Genomic DNA, 22063 nt, shown 5'->3' on the forward strand with positions numbered 1-22063 from the left:
CATCCTTGCTAACCTATTCCTAATCTCCTCTTTATACATCCTTTCCCATGCTGTCTCTGTAGGTGTCTGATCTCCTGGTCTTCAGTTTACCCTTCCTGCATCTTTTGCACAATAGACTGACAGACGTGTATTTTCCTAATTCCCCTTCTTTTTTACGTGAAGGGTAGCATACTATTGATACCCTTTAGTACCTTGCTTTTTTCATTTAACAGTTTATCATGGGAATCATTCCAGTCAGTTCATAGAGCTGTTTCTCATTTCTAACAGTTGCATAATGCTCCCTTGTGTGGATATATTATAATTTATTCATATTATGTTTGGACACTGTATTAGTTTCCTATTAGTATGACAGATTTTCAAGACACAAAATAATCTTACAGTTCTGGAAGCCAGAAGTTTGAAATGGGTCTCATTGGAAGAAAATCAAGCTGTTAGCAGAGCTGCATTCCTTCTGGAAGGTTTAGGGGAGAATCCCTTTCCTTGCTTTTTGTAGTTTCTAGAGGCTGCCCAAATTCCTTGGCTAATGTCACCTTCCTCCCTCTTTGAGCCAGAAGTGTAGCATCTTTCTCTCTAACTCTGACTCTCTTGCCTCTGTCTTTCACCAATGACACTTGCGATTACATTGGGCCAACCTGGATAATTCAGGATAATCTCCCCATCTCAAGTTCCTTAATTAATTACATCTCCCCATGGATTCTGAGCATTAGGACATGAACTTATTTTGGGTAGAGGCAGTATTCTGCCTACCAGAAGTACTTAGATTATTTCCAATATTTTGCTGTTATAAATAGTGCTTCAGTGAATAACCTTGTGCTTTTTACATTTTTGTTGTGTTGGAGGTATACCATCAGACTAGAATTCCAGAAGTGGGATGACTGGGTCAAAGGCAGGTGCCTTATAGTTTTGTACCCATTTTCCCATAGTCTCTGCAACAGAATGTGTAGTCTTGCTTTTTAATTTTTGCCAATCTGATAAGCAAGAAATGGTACCTCAGTCTTGTTTTAACTTGCATTTCTTTAATTATGAGTAAACTTGAACATTTTCTCACATCTGAGGGCCATTTATATGTCTTGTTTTTGTGAATTATCTGTTCATGGGTTTTTTCCCTTGTCTCTCAGTTCTTTATACATTAGCAATATTGATCTCTTGTTTGTGGAATATATTGCAAATATTTTCTCCCAGATTGTCATTTATCTTTTACTTTATCATGGGGTTTTTATGCCGTGAAAAAAATTTAAAAACTTTCATGTATTCAAATGAATAATCCTTTATTGCCTCTGCATTTTGAGTCTTTATTTTGAAAGCCTTTTCTTGTATTAAAGTTGAAGAGGCAGTCACCCTCTGCCTCTATGATATTTGTACAGCTTTATATATTTTTAAAAACATTTAGATCCCTAATCTATTCATATTATCTTTGGAACCTACTCAGGAAGGATTAATTTTACTTTAAATCAACAAATGATTAAATATTATTATAAGGAAATTACTTGATTCCTTGAGTTAGCTGGTCTTTATTATCAACTTATTAAAGAAGTGTGTGTGTGTGTGTTTAATCCGAGTCATGTCTGACTCTTTTGAGACCTTGTGGATTGTAGCCCTCCAGGCTGCTCTGTTCATGGGATTTCCCAGGCAAGAATACTTGGGGGGGTTGCCATTTCCTTCTCCATGGGATCTTCCCAACCCAGGGATTGCACCAATGTCTCCTGCATTGTAGGCAGATTCTTTACCACCTGAGCTACCAGGAAAGCCCTTATTAAAGCAATAAAAACCTGAATATAAACTACAAACTAGTAACAGAATATCTGGAACCAAAATAAAATAATAGATGAGAGAAAATGAAAAATTGTTAATCTAAATTTCCCTTGGAGAAAGCACATATCTGCTGCTGCTAAGTAAAAAGATTAATGTTGAAAGACCATATTAAAGTATAGAAGAAACTGCTTTGAGAAAGCAGTTTCATAAGTATGGTTATGAAAAAGTATTCATAATTATTTACACTTGCCTTAATGAGATTTTACAGCAAACATTATTTAACTGCTTAGAGCTAATTAAAAAAAAATCTATACCTTTCACAGTAAGTATGCTGAAAATCAACAGGAGGTATAAGAAATACACAGAAGCCTTTTAAAATTTATTTCATATTATTATGAGATTTTCATTGTTCAAACCAGCTACTTATTATTATTAAGTAGATGGAAGGAGAAAAATAAATACTATTCATCAACCTGGGCTTCCTAGGTGGTTCAGTGGTAAAGAATATGTCTGCCCAGTAAGAGACACGGGTTCAATCCTTGGGTTGGGAAGATCCCATTGAGAAGGAAATGGCAATACACTCCAGTATTCTTGACTGGGAAATCCCATGGACATAGGAGCCTGGTGGGCCCCTATGGGGTTGCAGAAGAGTTGGACACAACTTAGCGACTAAAAAACAAAAGCAGCAACAATTCTTCAACCCCTGCCCCAACTTCTATCAACTGAGAGGGAAAATGAAAATGACAGAGTGTCTCTTTATTGTAACACTGCAAATAATTTTTCAAATCCATCAACTATTTTAATAAAGAAATATGTCACTAATATTAGTAACTAATTTTTACTGAGTGCATACTAAATGCCAGCCACTATTCTGAGAATTTTATGTATTCTCATATTTTATTTCATGATAACTTAATAAGGCGATCCAATTATTATTCCCATTTTATAGATGAGGAACCTGAAGCACAGAGAGGTTAAGTAGCTTGCCTAGAGTCACGCTGTCAGTATACAGTGGAGCCAAGATTCAAACCAGCATTTGTACTATTACATAATTAACTGTAGCATTTGCATAGTGTTCAGCCTTTTTAAGTCCCATTTTGATTAAATCCTAGTCGGAAATGGCAACCCACTCCAGTGTTCTTGCCTGGAGAATCCCAGGGATGGGGGAGCCTCATGGGTTTCCGTCTATGGGGTCGCACAGAGTCGCACACGACTGAAGCGACTTAGCAGCAGGAGCTAGTTCCCCAGAACTGTTGTTCTAAGAGATTTGCTGCCTTTCCCCTGTCCGGATCTCACAGTACAGATGTCAGATTGCTAAGAAATCAGTTCAGTTCTGCCCAGGCCAGGCCAGCTTCTCACCTCTGTGCATTTTTGCAGCCAAGGAGGTTGGCCTAGGATTGCCCAGTTGAGGAGAAGATGCCCAAAACCTTTAGCATGCTAGCAGTGGGTAAGGGGGAGGTACATCCAAATTACTTGAGGCTTTCCAGCCAAACTTTCTTTCCTTTTAAATTTCAGTTCAAATTTTATACTTTCCCTTTGAATTTCAGTTCAAATTTTAATACCGAACCCAGTTAACTCACCAGCTTCAGTGTGTCTTGGCTAGCTAAAAAAATTGAGGATAGCGGAGATGGACAAAGCACAAAAATCAGTGCACATACCAGGACACCTATGAGGCTACCTGCTTCGTTTCATGGTTTGACAGTTAAGGGCCAAACTTACTCTTGCTTTGAAGCCACAGACCCTACCTTTGATTCTGGAGGACAGTCTCAAAAATCTGTGCCGCTGATGACAGGTGATGCATGGAAGGCAGAGCTCCATCAACACCAGTTTCTCACTGCTTCTCACCAAAGCCTCTAAGAACTGGTCAATGTGACATCACCTTTGTTTCCTACACATGACAAACTACTGTGGAGTTTTCAAACACAAAACCAAAGTATGCTACCCTCATGAGAAATATGATGTTGTAGATAAAATTGGTATTGCAGTAGGTTATGACTTCCTTCTATTATCTTACACCCCACCACCACCCCCAACAATGTTTTAGGACATCTTGGCTATTTCCTATTATACCCTAAGTAAACAAATGTCATCAATTGCAATTTTGTAGAAAGAAATCTTATTTTGATTTAGCACAAAATCAATATCATATTGCTTTATCCAGAGTTTACTCAAACCAATGATTTTAGGTAAACTTAGCATATTCAAAGCAGAGACATTACTTTGCCAACTAAGGTCTATCTAGTCAAGGCTATGGTTTTTCCTGTGGTCATGTATGGATGTGAGAGTTGGACTGTGAAGAAGGCTGAGCGCTAAAGAATTGATGCTTTTGAACTGTGGTGTTGGAGAAGACTCTTGAGAGTCCCTTGGACTGCAAGGAGATCCAACCAGTCCATTCTGAAGGAGATCAGCCCTGGGTGTTCTTTGGAAGGAATGATGCTGAAACTGAAACTCCAGTACTTTGGCCACCTCATGTGAAGAGCCGACTCATTGGGAAAGACTCTGATGCTGGGAGGGGTTGGGGGCAGAAGGAAAAGGGGACGACAGAGGATGAGATGGCTAGATGGCATCACTGACTCGATGGATGTGAGTCTGAGTAAACTCCGGGAGTTGGTGATGGACAGGGAGGCCTGGCGTGCTGTGATTCATGGGGTCGCAAAGAGTCGGACATGACTGAGCGACTGAACTGAACTGAACTGATCTTTACATACACAGAAACATTTAACCATCAGAGACAAATTTTAACGTCTTTCGTGGTCAACGTCTGTTCAGCAATTATTTTTCAGGCTATTAGGATATGCTATATATCCTTCGATTGCTATTCTTAGAACATCTTGCTACTTTGATATTTAGGGTAGGGAGACTTAATAGTGTAAAAGAACAAATGTCCCTTTGTTACAATTTTCTGACAGTTGAGCATTATGTTAGTCAATAGATTTTTTTTAAGTCATTTTATATTTTGAAGACATTTAAAAATTCCTCTCCCAAAATATTCCCACTTGACATGAGATGTGGAAAGCATCACAGTAGATTCGATTGCATGGAATACCTCTTTCCATTCTCTCACTTTCAGTGAGATAGTTTTAAGTTGCTGGTCTTTTAATTTCAAATGCATTTCCAATATCCTGCATTTGGACTCTCTTCTCACAATTTTTCATATTGATATCATATTTGTGTGTGGATTATTTCCTGCTTTTACTTTATGTTTATCTCTGTGTATGTACTCGGTTGATCAGTCATGTCCAACTCTTTGTGACCCCATGAACTGTAGCCTGCCAGGCTCCTTTGCCCATGGAATTTTCCAGGCAAGAATACTCGAGTGGAGTGCCATTTCCTACTCCAGGGCATCTTCCCGGCCCAGGGGTTGAACCCATGTCTCTTGTGTCTCCTGCATTGGCAGGTGGATTCTTTACTACTAGCACCACTTGGAAAGCCCCAGGTTTATCTTTACTGGTGAGCTCTCCCATTCATAAGTTTCTTGTTTTTAGTTGTAGCTTTTTCTTTTTCCTCTGGAGAAGTTCTTTTAGCATTTACTGTAAATGCTGGCTTGGTGGTGCTGAATTTTCTTTGCTTTGTCTGTAAAGCTTTTGATTTCTCTGTTGAATGTGAATGAAATCCTTGTTGGGTAGAATATTCTGGGTAAAGTATCCTTTTCCCTTTCTTCACCTTAAATGTTTCATGCTACTTCGTTCTGGCCTGCAGAGTTTCTGCTAAAAAATCATCTGGTAATCTCATGGGGGCTCCCTTGTATGTTATTTGTTGTTTTTCTCTTGTAGCTTTTAATATTTTCTCTTTGTTTATGATTTTTTCAATTTAATTAATATATGTCTTAGAAATATGGATCAATGGAACAGGAGAGAAAGCCCATAAATGAACTAACTAAATGGTCAATTAATGTACAACACAGGAGACAAGAATATACAATGGAGAAAAGACAGTATCTTCAATAAATAGTGCTGGGAAAACTGGACAGCTACATATAAAAGAATGAAATTAGAACATTCTCTAACATCATACACAAAAATAAACTCAAAATGTAAGAACGATACTATAAAACTCTTAAAGGAAAATGTAGCCAGAACATTCTTTGACATAAATTACAGCAATATCTTTTCTGACTTGATCCACCTCCTACAGCAATGAATATTAGAAACAAAAACAAACAAATGGAACCTAAGTAAACCTAAAAAGTTTTGCACAGCAAAGGAAACCGTAAACAAAATGAAAGACAACCCACTGAATGGGAGAAAATATTTGCAAACGATGTGACTGACAGGGATTAATCTCTAAAATTACAAATAGCTTATGCATCTTAATATCAAAAAGCAAACAACCTAATCAAAAAATTGGTAGAAGAGCTAAATAGACGTTTCTCGAAAGAAAACATACAGATGGACAAAAAGCACATGAAGAGATGCTCAATGAAGCTAATCAGAGAAATGCAAATCAAAACAACAAGGAGGTATATCACCTCACACCAGTCAGAATGACCATCATCAAAAAGTCTACAAGAAATAAATGCTGGGGAGGGTGTAGAGAAAAGAGAACCCCTCTACATTGGTGGTAGGACTGTAACTTGGTATAGCCACTATGAGAATAGTATGGAGGTTCCTTAAAAAACTAAAAATAGAACTATCATATGAGCCAGGAATCCCACTCATGGGCAAATAACTATCCAGAGAAAACCATAATTCAAAAAGATACATTCATCCTAATGTACATTGCAGCAGCAGCTGCTGGTGCTGGTGCTGCTGCTAAGTCGCTTCCGTCGTGTCTGACTCTGTGCGATCCCATAGACGGAAGCCCACCAGGTTCCCCCATCCCTGGGATTCTCCAGGCAAGAACACTGGAGTGGGTTGCCATTTCCTTCTCCAATGCAGGAAAGTGAAAAGTGAAAGTGAAGTCACTCAGTCATGTCCGACTCTTAGCGACCCCATGGACTGTAGCCCATCAGGCTCCTCCATCCATGAGATTTTTCCAGGCAAGAGTACTGGAGTGGGTTGCCATTGCCTTCTCCGTACATTGAAGCACTATTTATTAATACAATAGCCAAGACATGGAAAGAACCTAAATGTCCAATGAGAGAAGAATGGATAAAGATGTGGTGCTATATATAATGGAATATTACTTAGCCACACTAAAGAATGAAATAATGCCATTCACAGCAACATGGATGGACACAGAAAAGTAAGTCACACAGAGAAAAATAAATATCATGATGTCAATTATATGTGGGATCTAAAAAAAAAAAATGAGACAAATTCATTTACAAAACAGAAACAGACCCACAGACTAAGAAAATAAACTTATGGTTACCACAGGGGAAAGTAGGGGGGAGGGATAAATTAGGAGTTTGAGATTACCCTATATACACTACTATATATAAAACAGATAATCAACAAGGACCTATTCTATAGTACAGGAAACTTAATAGTCTGTAATAATCTAAATGGGAAAAGAATCTGATAAAGAATGTATGTGTATATATACATATATATAACTGAATCACTTTGAATCACTTTGCTGTACATCTGAAACTAATACAACATTGTAAATCAACTATAAAATTTTTTTAAAGAAATAACAAAAAAAAATTATGTTTACAAAAAGCCTGTGTGAAAACGCTTACAGCATAAAAAAATCTTGTAACATAAAACTCTAATTACACTTATGTTTGTTTCTCAGTTTGACCTTTCTCTCCCTATCTGTAGCTATTCAGTTTAGGTTTTTATTTAGCATTGTCTTTGCAAAGAAATGACTGCTCACTAGAGGGATTAAACAGCAGCAAATCTAAGATTTATTAGTCATGACTGGGTCAGGCTCACTTTTCTGCAGAGCTCTTAGATCCATACAAATCAGGACAGGAAAACATGCAAAAATAATATTTTTTTCAATTTCAGGAATTAACCATTATTTTCTTATAATAGTGAAATATTTTATTTTTAAATTGCATGTGAGGTACCATTTCACGCCAGTCAGAATGGCTGCAATCCAAAAGCTACAAGCAATAAATGCTGAAGAGGGTGTGGAGAAAAGGGAACGCTCTTACACTGTTGGTGGGAATGCAAACTAGTACAGCCACTATGGAGAACAGTGTGGAGATTCCTTAAAAAACTGGAAATAGAACTGCCTTATGATCCAGCAATCCCACTGCTGGGCATACACACTGAGGAAACCAGAAGGGAAAGAGACACATATACCCCAATGTTCATCACAGCACTGTTTATAATAGCCAGGACATGGAAGCAACCTAGATGTCCATCAGCAGATGAATGGCTAAGAAAGCTATGGTACATATACACAATGGAGTATTACTCAGCCATTAAAAAGAATTCATTTGAATCAGTTCTAATGAGATGGATGAAACTGGAGCCTATTATACAGAGTGAAGTAAGCCAGAAAGAAAAACACCAATACAGTATACTAACACATATATATGGATTTTAGAAAGATGGTAACAATAACCCTGTATACGAGACAGCAAAACAAACACTGATGTATAGAACAGTCTTATGGACTCTGTGGGAGAGGGAGAGGGTGGGAAGATTTGGGAGAATGGCATTGAAACATGTATAATATCATGTATGAAACGAGTCACCAGTCCAGGTTCGATGCACGATACTGGATGCTTGGGGCTGGTGCACTGGGACGACCCAGAGGGATGGTATGGGGAGGGAGGAGGGAGGAGGGTTCAGGATGGGGAACACATGTATACCTGTGGCGGATTCATTTCGATATTTGGCAAGACCAATACAATATTGTAAAGTTTAAAAATAAAATTTAAAAAAAATTGCATGTGTACACAAATATCAGAAGTATCTTTTCCAAGAAATGGATAACTACATAATGAATTCTTCCTACAATCTGCTTTTGTTTTAATTTTTAAATCAAGCTTAAAGAATCAATTTCTAATTTAAATGCTTGTCTAAAATTTCAGTTCCCTGGAGAAGGAAATGGCAACCCACTCCAGTATTCATGCCTGGAAAATCTCATGGACTGAGGAGCCTGGTGGGCTACAGTCCATGGGGTCGCAAAGAGTCGGACATGACTGAGCGACTTCATTTCACTTCACTTCAAAATTTCAGTTAGAATTGGAAATGATTGTACCATGAATTCTTCCCATTAACAATTTTTATACACCAGATTAACCTTCCAATGTTAACTGGATTCTGATTTTAGCTGCTGTAAAATGTATTTTTTTTCTTAATGAGAGAATCTCCAGATTAACAGCTATCCAAGCTGAGCTCCCAAAATACTCTGAAAAACTGATGAGCTAACATTTGAGCATTGTTTTAAAGTAAAGCAGATCAGCTCAACCCACCCTTTTAACAAAAAATCTTCTGTGGTATATACTGCACCTCTTTAGGGCAAATAAGGTCTAACACACAAGGAGGGTGATATGAGTATTAGGGATAGGAATGCTTGAGGAGAAATTGGAAAAATTTAAAGAGAAAAAAGCAGTTATCTTCCTCACTTCCTGACGCTGCAAGGAAAATTTTCATGGTGTGTTTTAGTAAGAAAATAGAAAATGTATGGAATATAAAGCTTAAAAGTAATTATTTATGATAAGGGATATATAAGTAATTGTGGTTATCTGAATACCAGACCACCTTACCTGCCTCCAGAGAAATCTGTATGCAGGTCAAGAAGCAACAGTTAGAACAAGATACGGAGCAACAGATTGGTTCCACATTGGGAAAGGAGTACGTCAAGGCTGTATCTTGTCACCCTGCTTATTTAACTTATATGCAGAGTACATCATGCGACATGCTGGGCTGGATGAAGCACAAGCTGGAATCAAGATTGCCGGGAGAAATATTAACCTCAGATATGCAGATGACACCACACATGGCAGAAAGCAAAGAACTAAAGAGCCTCTTGATCAAAGTGAAAGAGGAGAGTGAAAAAGTTGGCTTAAAATTCAATGTTCAGAAAACCAAGATCATGGCATCTGGCCCCATCACTTCATGGCAAATAGATGGCAAAACAATGAAAACAGTGAGAGATTTTATTTTCTTGGGCTCCAAAATCACTGCAGATGGTGACTGCAGCCATGAAATTAAAAGATGCTTGCTCCTTGGAAGAAAAGCTATGACCAACCTAGACAGTATATTAACAAGCAGAGACATTACTTTGCCAACAAAGGTCCGTCTAGTCAAAGCTATGGTTTTTCCAGTAGTCATGTATGGATGTGAGAGTTGGACTATAAAGAAAGCTGAGCACCGAAGAATTGATGCTTTTGAACTGTGGTGTTGGAGAAGACTCTTGAGAGTCCCTTGGACTGCAAGGAGATCCAACCAGTCCATCCTAAAGGAAATCAGTCCTGAATATTCATTGGAAAGACTGATGCTGAAGCTGAAACTGCAATACTTTGGCCACCTGATTCGAAGAACTGACTCATTGGAAAAGACTCTGATGCTGGGAAAGATTGAAGGCAGGAGGAGAAGGGGATGACAGAGGATGAGATGTTTGGATGGCATCACCAACTCGATGGACGTGAGTTTCAGCAAGCTCAGGGAGTTGGTGATGAACAGGGAAGCCTGGCATGCTGCAGTCTGTGGGGTTGCAAAGAGTTGGACACAGCTGAGAGACTGAACTGAATTGATATAAATAATGCCAAACCGTTTTTTTTCTTCCCTCTTTGATAAATACAAAAATGGAATATGTTATTATAAAATTATTTATAATTATAAATTATATAAATATAAATAATATAAATTTTAAGAAAGAAAATGCACTGGAAGAGCAGATTACTAACTCCGTGCTCAGATTCAAATACGTGTAACCATACTTTTGTCTTTTATTTTGTTCAGCTGGAAAGGCAGCTAATAATGCAGAATGAAATGAGAGAAAGACAAATGGCTATGCAGATTGCTTGGTCTCGGGAATTCCTCAAATATTTTGGAACTTTTTTTGGCATTACAGCCGTCTCTTTAACAGCTGGGTATGTTTGCTATTTATTTTAAAATTTTCTTCCATTTCTTTTTGTCTTTGCCATGATCATATTATTAAGTTGGCCAAATAGGACTTTGACCTAAATAGTATACATATATGTCAACAAAGTAACTCTTATAGCTTAGTGCTTGGGGGTAACTGTAGAACAAGGATAGTAATAGTTAATTCTGCCTTTAGTTTCTTAGATTTCTCCTGTACCTTTCTCCATTTTACAATATAAGTAAGGGAGAGGACTGACTTTATGCTAAGCTAGAAGGTCTCTACAAATTCATTTCCACAATCCCTAAGGGATAAATATCAATACTTACATATTTTTAAAATGAGTAGTCTGAGCCTCAACATCAAATAAAGATGAACAATCATAGGCCCATACACCCTACCAGAGAACTACAGAATCTGCTGAGGAATTATGAATAAGGAAATCCTATCTCCATAGAGAATTAAGTACCTTCTAAAATGTAGGATATTCTTCCAAAAAGCAGGTAACTTTTTTTTTCATTGAGTACAGAGATATGTATTTACAGGTTTTTCTTTTATATTAATTATTTCTTGTTATTGAATTAGAGCAATTAAAGGGAAGAAACCCGTCCTCATCTTTCCTATAGTTCCACTAGGCTTTGTCCTTGCCTACCAGTATGACATGGGCTATGGAACCCTTATACACAGAATGAAAGGTAAGTCTTTGATAAACCGGAATCTCAATTTCTGATTCATTTTTCGGTTCAAGGATCCAGTCCTCCCAACTCTCCCTGAGCTACCATTGACCAATATTTCTGTCCCCTCTTATATAATGATATGCTGAAGTCACCTCAAACAGCTCACAGGCGCCAACTGTCAAATGTTTAGGAATTTTGTAAGGTGTTTGTTAAATACAGTCATTATTAAAAATTAAATGATATAAACTAACACAACATTGTCAATCAACTATACTCAAATTAAAAAAAAATTGAAGTACGTAAACTTACAATTCAATAAATTACAGAAAATAAATAGTTTGAATTATATAAGAAACATTAATACATACTCAGAGCTTATCAGCCTCTAATTTTATTATTATCTATACTCTTATGTATATCTCTTCAAGTTATGTATATCTACTGTATCTGTATGGTGGAAATGCATATACAATATATAGACACAATAAAATACAGATGCAACTCTGACTTCCACGCCATCCCACTGGCATGTCAGCTTAAAGTTGGTCATGGTGGGAGTATTTACACCATGGAAATCTGCAAATCCCAAATTAAGGCTTGACTTACTATTTTGCTGATTGTCTAGATCAGGGGTTGATAAACTGTGGTCTATAGGCTGGCCACCTATTTTTGAAAATAAAGTTTTATTGGAACACAGATGTGCCCATTCATTTCTACTTTCCCATTTCCATGTCAGAGACGACTTACTGAAACAGATATGAACATGCCCACAAGCCTAAAATGTTTCCTATCTGGCCTTTTAAGAAAGTTTGCCAACCCATGGTCTAGACTTAAAAAAAAATGATGAAGAAAATGTTAATAATGTGTATTAGTCTTAAAAGTGTACTGTAAAGCCATCATATTGTGAATAACATTAAAAAATTTAGGAAGTGTTCTAATATTTTAAAACTATTATCTGATTCAACAAAGTTCACAGCATTCTCAAACAAATAAATTTCAACATTTGTCCTTGTTTCACTTTTGTCCTACTTATTAACATAAATAAAAATAGCAAACATCATTCATGTTGAATTATACTGTCTCATCAACTGTTATAGGTGAGCTATGGGTAAAAGAGTTCAGCAAAAATCAATAAAAACATTCTTTAAGGATCAATTTCCTATATGGAATTCATGATAAAGAGTATTGTGTTATTATTTATAAATTATGTGCTAAACATATTTCATATAAGCAAAATTTATAATAAGCTATGTACATAATAAGCTTATACACATTTTTTGTTGTTTTGGGAAGCGTGCTGTTAAATATTCACCAGTACCATGCTGCTTTCACACTGAACTCTGGCTTTCACTGCCCTAGAAAATAGCACGGCTGACACAGATGCCGTTCCTGACCCAGAAAGACAGGATTTCCCATCAGTTCAGGATATCTATGTCTTGATTCCCACCACCACATACCACTCAGGAGGATAACTATTTTCCTACTCCTGAAGCCTTCAGCCCAGAGCATATTGGAAACAGTATTTCCCAAGTCTTCATTTTTGACATCCTGTTCTCTCCTGAGCTGTAGGCTCATGACTATCCCTGAGGCTCTGTAGGGACTGATATTGTTTGGGAAAGGAGAAGGTGCACATTCCTCTGTAGGTATTGGAAGTAGGGAGTAAAACATTTCATTCACAGACTTAGGGAGATAGAGGGATTATATGTTCTTTAAAATTCCCATTTGACAGAGACAATAACTGCAAAAGAAACAACTGATAAAGGATTAATCTCCAAAATATATAAGCAGCTCGTGCAGCTCAATACCATAAAGACAAACAACCCAATCAAAAACTGGTAGGAAGAACTAAATAGACATTTATCCAAAGAAGACATACAGATAGCCAACAAACTCATGAAAAGATGCTCAACAATGCTCATTATTAGAGAAATGCAAATCAAAACTATAATGAAGTATCACCTCACACCAGTCAGAATGGCCATTACCAAAAAATATACAAACAATAAATGCTGGAAAGGGTGTGGAGAAAGGGGGACCCTCTTGCTCTGTTGGTGGGAATGTAAATTGATAAAACCAGTATGGAGAACAGTATGTAGATTCCTTAAGAAAAAAAAAATAGGAATAAAACTACCATATGACCCAGCAATCCCACCACTGGGCATATAACCCTGAGAAAACCATAACTGAAAAAGACATATGGACCCCAATGTTCATTGCAGCATTATTTACAATAGCTGGACATGGAAGCAACCTAGATATACATCAACAGATTAATGGATAAAGAAGTTGTGGTACATATATACAATGCAATACTCCTCAGCCATAAAAAGGAACACATTTGAGTGAGGTGAATGAACCTAGAGCCCGCTATACAGACTGAAGTCAGTCAGAAAGAAAAACAAGTGTCATATATTAATGCATATATATGGAATCTAGAAAAATGATACTAATGAACCTATTTGCAGGGCAGGAATAGAGATACAGACATAGGGAAAAGACTCTGGACATAGCAGGGGACGGAGAGAGTGGGATGTACTGAGAGAGTAGCACTGAAACATATATACATTACCATATGTAAATGAGATAGCTAATGAGAAGTTGTATAACACAGGGAGCTAAATGTGGTACTCTGTGTCAACCTAGAGGGGTGGGATGAAGTGGAGGGTTGAGGGGGGAGGTTCAAGAGGGAGAGGACATGTACACTTAGGGCTGATTCATGTTGCTCTATGGCAGAACCCAAAACAATACTGTAAAGCAGTTATCCTCCAATTAAAAATAAATTTTTTAAAATCCCCATTTGAAAACAGAAGTATATTTTTCACAAAAATACTAGGTTAAAATGTCTTCTGGGGTCAGACGTTATTAGTATCACAGTTCAGCTATATAGTGGGCTAAGTGTCTTGTGGGTTGCCTAGAAATTTATAGCATATATCACTGTGGAAAATGTATTCTGAGTTCTAAAACACTGATATACAAATTAACTTTTGGAGTACAATTCTATTTTAAGCTGAAAACTAACTGTACAAATTGATTTACTTATGTTAAAATTCATTTCAGTAACCTGTTCAGTTTCATGTTAGTCATCTGCTTAAGAATTTTTTAGTCTGAGCTCAACTGTGTCTCATTGTTTATATATACATTAGATTCTCAGTGCCTCATACAAATTAATACGTAGTATTAAGAAATCTCAACTCTGTTATAGAGCATTCACTTGAAGATATTACTAATGAAGGGCAAATTTATTTTCTAGGAACATTTTGCTTATGCATTTTGGAAATACTTTTATTACAGGCCCATTAGAATCTATAGAGTACAAAAATTTAACTTCCAAGATATGTTGTGGAAATGGAAATTTCTTGTTTTAAAAAAAATTTAGAACCCACTAAGAAGTTTGCCATTAAAAAGAATATATAGACTATAACATATAGCCCTGTTAACTAGTGATCACTCTAAGATATACACTTCCTATTTAATTGAATTTATTATCAGCCATTCTGTTAACACATACTAAGAATCTGTCATGTGGAAGGTACTCTTAAATGGAAACATCTAGTCTGTCATCAATAGCCTGCAGAATTACATACAATTTTATTATTATTTTTACTTACTATTTTAGACTGAGGGGGGAAAAAACTTATTTGCAGATAGTTGGAATGCTGTGATAATTTACAAATTGTAGCCTGCCCTGTTGGGTTTGGAATATAAATTAATTGTGTGTTAAAAGAGGAATACTTAAAGAAAACAATTGCCTTTATTCTCAAGGAAAGTATATGGAATATCAACAATATATAACTTTTCAAATATTGCTAATTAGTCTTAAAGAATAAAAGTTGGCAAAAGTCACTGGGCCCAAGAAATTACGAGCTATTATTTAAAAGAGGACTTGTTTATAGAAATGTATATATATGTGTGTGTGTGCATTTATTTGGGATATTTATAAGTAGTTTCAAGTCAAAGATTAGCTTTCTTGAAAAATTAGACATTTTAGTAAACTTTGTTTTTTCTCATGTCACTTATAAGAAGGGACAATAAGAACTATACGTGATTTCTCCACCCTAATCCCCTCCTAACACAACTCAAACTTATCATCCTAACTTTCCTTCAAGGAACAAACAATATTACTTGGTATTGTTTCTCTTCTATATTTAAAAATGCTGTCCTCTGTCAAATAAAGTCTCTGGAATCTGATGTATCTTATGTATCTTATGTATTCATTATTGTATTTCCTTTGGGAGGTCAGTTCTCCCGGGGACAGTAGGTAAGATATTTAACAGTGAGATCTGGGGGCATGCCTCCATACAGTGCTACAGCATGTCACTGGAATACAGCAAGTAGGTCTTCTCACAAAATGCTAATTACCCCTTTGTCACTTTGTACATTTCTGTACTTTATTTAAGGTGAAGCCGAGAACATACTGGAAACAGAAAAGAGTAAGCTGCAGCTGCCAAAAGGAATGATCACTTTTGAAAGCCTTGAAAAAGCAAGAAAGGAACAGAGTAAATTTTTCATAGACAAATGAAATCACGTTTACCCACCAGATCTCAAAACACAGAATTGTTGACTTGAATCATGACCTTTATAACTTTTTAAATGCTTGCAATTTTGATATAATGGATTTCGTTTTAAAATAATAATCAAGATGAATTTTGTTAAACTATTTTAAAATAAAATTTATACCATTCAACACAAAATCATGGAAGTACTCTAAATAACTTTCAGATTTCCTATATATGTGTATGTATCACAAACATCTAAATGTAATGTTATAAAATATATTGTTCTGAATTTCTGAAAGCAAAAGTTCTGCTCTCATTTCTCTGTCACACACACTTTCACCATCACATTAATCTCCCACAGATACTACTTTTATTTGGATTTTTAAATTGTGTCCTGTCTCCACATGATAGAAAAATACTAATATTAACGATTAACATGTATATTGCACTTGCTATGGCCATACACTCTCTGTTTTGCATAAATTCTTGTAATCATCCAAACAACCTCATGAGGCAGGCATCATTTCATAGATGTGAAAACTAAGGCATAAAAAAACTGGAGAAGGAAATGGCAACCCTCTCCAGTACTCTTGCCTGGAGAATCCCTTGGACAGAGGAGCCTGGTGGGCTGCAGTCCATGGGGTCTCAAGAGTCGGACACAACTGAGCGACTGACACACACACACACAATTGAGATACATGATGGTGCAAGGGCACACTTTATCTACTCTCCCATCTCCTGCAGGAAGCAGGATGGGGCAGGCAGCACCTGGGAGGCAGGGTGACTCCCCTCACCCCCATCCCTTCTGGAAGTCTTGGGGCCTCAGTGCCTGCAACACTGGCCTTAGGCAAATAAAAGACTAAGTTGTTTACTGAAAAAAAAAAAACAAAAACAAAAAAAAAAACTGAATTACTTACTCAGGATTATACACAGACAGAACTGAGACATAACCTTAGATGGTTTGGCTCCCATGTCTACACTTTAAAAGATCTTGAAAAACTTCTGCCTTAATGCATTCTTGACATGCAAAGAGAGTTGTGAAAGACAAAAGGTAAAAACATTCAAATAATGACTCAAGGTATAGTCACTAGAGAGGCAGGAAGAAGGCAAGGTTAATTAGGATGCCTACTTTTTTATTTCCACTCACCAGGAAATCTATACTCATAAAATAATTCTATTTATGCCATTTTTACAGGTGTAAACCCTACATGTGCTAATTTCAAAATATTTATTAAGACCTACTGTGTGTCAGGCACTGTTGTAGGCACTAGCGCTACATGAATGAATGTAGAGACAAGGTTGCTATATCCTAGGCAGAGAAGTAAGTTCTAGAGAAGAGTGGAGATATGGGGAGAGAATCAATAAATATGAAGATAAGTTCATTTCTAACAGTGACACATGCAAATAGGATGATAAAGGAATGATAAGAAGAATGTTGGAGAAGGCTACTTTGATCTTGGACAGTAGGGACTGCCTTTCTGCAGAGATGACACTTGAGCTAAGACTTGAATGAGGCAGTCCTGTGAAGAACATGAATGGGGACAGGGAAGGGATCTCTAGGCAAAGGGAAGAGCCAGAGGAATGCTCTGAGACTTGGCATGGCCAGAGAATAAAAGAAGGCCAGGGAGAATACCAGAAAATGAAATCTGAAGGGAGAAAACAATTATGAATACAATGGCTGCTACTTTTAAGCATCATAAGATATAGTTTGAAACAATAATAGTTGCAGAGAACTTGGGGGAGGTCTTCGAGGATATGTTGATTTTCTCCATGAAGACAAGGAGGTAAAGGGGAGGGGCATTCTGTGCAGAAGACTGATAAAAGGCAGGTCCATACATGCCAAGTCCAGGGATCTGCTGCTGCTTGTTCAGTTTACCTGGGGCAAAAAGTTCCTCACATGGGGTACTTGTCATGAAAGGAGCCTGGAGGCACAGTTCAACTCCTCAAGGACCTTGGGTGTAACACTCCATAGTTTGCACTCTACCTTCAGGGTGATGGGCATGAAAGAATCTGCACTGGGGTTTTACTGGAATCAGTCAGTTGCTGAGGGAGGATCCCAGAGCCCAATCAGGGAGGAACTGCAATGGTCACCTGAGCACTCGCCGGGGCCCTGATCTGTCTAAGATGTGGTTCTGGGGATGGACTCAGGAAAATGAAAAGGAATAATAACGGGCCTATGGAGCTAGTTGGAAGTTTTAGAGGGAGGAGAAGGTGATTTCCCTTCATTTAATCCACGTGGATTATCTGTGGCCCCTGGAGAACATAAGACGGGATGGGGAACACATGTATACCTGTGGCGGATTCATTTTGATATTTGGCAAAACTAATACAATTATGTAAAGTTTAAAAATAAAATAAAATTAGAGAAAAAAAAAAAAAAAAGAAGGAACTAATTGGGAGGCATACTCGTAGTCTAGTGGATATCTAAGATTTAGCACTGGCTTGTAGACCACGTCAGAATTGGGAATCATTAAGTCTTTCTTTCCTTTGTCAGCCAACAAAGGTCCTATCTAGTCAAAGCTATGGTTTTTCCAGCAGTCATGTATGAATGTGAGAGCTGGACCATAAAGAAAGCTGAGCACCAAAGAATTGATGCTTTTGAACTGTCGTGTTGGAGAAGACTCTTGAGAGTCCCTTGGACAGCAAGGACATCCAACCAGTCCATCCTAAAGGAAATCAGTCCTGAATATTCATTGGAAGGACTGATGCTGAAGCTCCAATACTCCGGCCACTTGATGCAAAGAATTCACTTACTGGAAAAGACCCTAATGCTGGGAAAGATTGAAGGCGAGAGGGGAAGGGGATGACAGAAGATGAGATGGTTGAATGGCATCACTGACTCAATGGACATCAGTTTGAGTAAGCTCAGGGAGTTGGTGATGGACAGGGAAGCCTGGCATGCTGTAGTCTATGGGGTTGCAAAGAGTCAGACATGACTAACTGAACTGAAGTCTTTCTTTCCACTGAAATTCAATCATGCTGTCCAAATATTCCTGACATGATCTAACCAGGGCTCCCCAAGAGTGGGTTCAGTACCCTGTAAGGGTTGACTGGCTAAATAACTTACATGGGATTTGTGATGTGCAACATATCCAGGTCCTGAGCTCCTTCTAAACCACCAGGCCATCCATCTGTCTTGGTATCTTACATTAGCATTGACCCTGAGTTCACTAATAACTGTTACTCGATAGAGCCTCTGCTATACACACTCACATACTCATACTTTTTCCTTAGTTCCTTCCTGTGTTCTCCAGGGATCCCAGATAAGCCATGTGGCTCAAATGAGGGAAAATCACCTTCTCCTCCCTCTAAAACCTCCAAATGGCTCCCCAGCCTTGTTATTATTCCTTTTTATTATCCTGAGTCCATCCCCAGAGCCAAGTCTGGTGTGTGGGGAGGTAAAAATCAAAGCATAGCTATTAACTAATGGCTTTGCAACACAACACAACTGTACTAAAATATATCCTAATTGTCTTTTTAGTATTAATCATGATCCAAAGCTTTCCTCCTAATTTATTATTTACAGTATTCTTTAGTTGAAAAGACAAACATTTATGCCCGGATTCTCCTGAGCTGTTTCTTAGTCATTTATCTTAATGAATAATTGCATTAATATATGCTCGGGACTTCCCTATTGGTCCAGTGGTTAAGACTCTGCACTCCCAATTCAGGGGGTACAGGTTTGATACCTGGTCGGGGAACTAAGATCCCACATAGCATGTGGTGCAGCCAAAAAAAAAAAAAAGAAATACTAAGCCTCAATTATTAACTAGACATCTGACATCTCCAAATTCTGAACTACATATGGTTTTTGTTCAGCTAAATTACAACCACAGATTTTTGTGATATTACAAGAAGATCGAGGAAATTATTCTAAGAAAGTATATAAGGAGAAGGATAACAAACTATGATCTGAGTAGGAGGAAAGATTTAGAGCTTAAAATAATGGCAGCTTCATCCAATGTCTTTGTCAGTGATTAAGAAAAAAGCTGGGGAGGGGGGTGTGAATGTCTTCAGTCCATATGACTGTCCATCTCTCCCCAAATACTACTGTTTTAACCAAAGCAGAGACTCTCTTAGTGGATGTGGTGGTTAAGTCATGATTTAAAGGAAATAAATACAGGTGCAGAAATTCTCTGCAGGAGAATGACGCTTCTTGGAAATCACTCTATAATAGTAAATACGGATCTTATGACATCACAGTACCTGAGTATTTTGAATGTTTAAAATTCATATTTAAATGAAAAAACTGGGGAGTAAAGTTACACTGACTAAAATTACAAATAAATAAAGTTTACATGGAGTTCCACCCAATACTTAACTGCACTTTGCATAGCTGTGCCCCAAATCTACGGAAAAGAGTTTTAATGACAAATACTGAAATGACCATCAAGATCTTAAGGAAGGAGGGAAGACCTTTAGAAATGATCTTGTCTAAGCCTCCATTTTTACAGTTGAATAAATGGAGGCCCTTAGTGATTTACCTAAAGTTTCACATCTAGTAATGGTAGTTTGTTTTGAACATTTGGTATACCTGGGAGGATTTTTTTCCCCCAATACAACATGCTGCCTGACTCTAGGAAAACAATGACAGGGTAAAAAAAAAAATTTTTTTTTTAATAAAAACACCACATATACTCAGTCTCAGAGCCTTAGAAGATGCCCTATAGAAGGATATGAGTTAGAAGAGATGGGGAGGAAGACTCAGGTTGCAAAAATAATCTACAATATCATAATGGGAATATGAGCAATCTGAAGTTGAAAATGTTTTTATAGATTTCAACAATTTTAATATTTATATGTTCAAATGGGATATTCTAGACCCTTGCCAGAACTATTTTGCTCCACTGTTCTGGGAAAAGAATAATCTCTTACAGAGAATACATTTTTATATAAGTTTTTTGAGAAAATATTTTTAAATAAAGCCTGTTACTCAGGCAGTGTGGTTCTTCTTGGCCTTGGAGTATGTCTGCTTGGCATGAGGGTTGGAAATGTTCCTTAGCTTTGGCCTTGTGGATGCTTACAGGCGATTTCAGGAATACGTGCATACTACCAACTATCAGTTTGCAGAAAGTAGTTTCTAATATTCAAGGCTAACTATTTAGCATCCCTGCTGCTTTGTCTACTGGAAACTCTGCATCAGTCTTGGATTATGAAGGCTGGAAAAGTACTTGGGCTACAGGCGCACCAGGAAGCACACATTAACCAGGGGGAGAGAAAGGGAAACAAAAAAAAGACTAGAAAATAAGAAGAGGACCAAGTATAGTTTCAGGAAGGGAGAGAGCTAACCCAAAGCCCTCTCACAGCAAAGAGCTCAAGAATGGCTGCCACAGTTCAGTTACTGGCCTAGATGGGGGAACTGAATTTCCCAGGGACTAAAGTCACCCATGGGATCCCCTCAAAGGCCAGTTTATTTTGCTAGGCTAACTTGCTCCTCTGGCTACTTGGATGACAGTAAGAAGTATGGCTGGGGCAACACAAATTCATCGTGATCTCAGATAAAAGCAAATGGAAATCGATACCCCACTGATAAAGATTCAGTAACACTGCTGAGTCTGAGGTCTGGATGACCTTTTTGGTTCACAATTTTAGTTCACAAGTGTCACTGAATGATGGGATGCAGGCAGATTCTTAATCGGAGGTGGTTTTGCCATTTCATTTGGTGTTAGGAGAACAGAGTTAAGGATGTGTCCAAATGAAGTCACATCCCATGGAAGACTGGCAATCAGAGAATTAGCTTATTGAAGGTTTCAAAAAACTGTAAGGAAATAGGTGTTGAATGTATGTGAAAATCAAGGACTATAGATAACAGTTGACATTGAAATGCAATAACAGAAGACTGTGAAAATCTATCAGGATGTCAAGGATAATATGGTTGGGCTTTGAGGAATATAGGTGATAATTTGTCTTTCTCTTCACACTATCTCCACACCATTAAAGTACTGCTGATGAAGATCTGACTTGAGTAGAAGGTAGAACCAACTCGATCCACCAAAGTGATATTGAAAGAGAGAGAGAGAAGGTCAAGGAGAGCGTGAGGAACCCAATATGGATTCTGAGATACTTGACAATTTTATATATTCCTAAAATAACAGAAAAACTGGTCTCGGGAATACTTTTCATCTTCAAGGAATTAAATCTTTGAAAATGCTACCTGTTTCAGAATAACAATAATAAAAAGACACCAGGAATTTGAATATAGTCTAT

The 22063-nt window shown here is 37.5% G+C and overlaps 1 protein-coding gene across 2 annotated transcripts in view; it reads left to right on the forward strand.

The window, feature by feature from the left end:
* The window catches only part of LOC109562903 (insulin-like peptide INSL6), a 73906-nt gene that overhangs the window by 19898 nt on the left and 31945 nt on the right, over positions 1-22063 (forward strand). The window contains exons 4-6 of one of the 2 annotated variants that reach the window (XM_019965991.2): positions 10563-10693; positions 11269-11378; positions 15758-16051. The exons of the other annotated variant lie outside the window; for it this stretch is intronic. Coding sequence (XP_019821550.1) covers positions 10563-10693; positions 11269-11378; positions 15758-15879 — 363 coding nt within the window. The 3' untranslated portion in view covers positions 15880-16051. Of the gene's footprint in view, positions 1-10562; positions 10694-11268; positions 11379-15757; positions 16052-22063 lie in introns of those variants that run through there. 2 annotated transcript variants of the gene reach the window in all.

This window comes from Bos indicus, chromosome 8 (assembly GCF_029378745.1).
Source record: "Bos indicus isolate NIAB-ARS_2022 breed Sahiwal x Tharparkar chromosome 8, NIAB-ARS_B.indTharparkar_mat_pri_1.0, whole genome shotgun sequence".
Lineage (NCBI taxonomy): Eukaryota > Metazoa > Chordata > Mammalia > Artiodactyla > Bovidae > Bos > Bos indicus.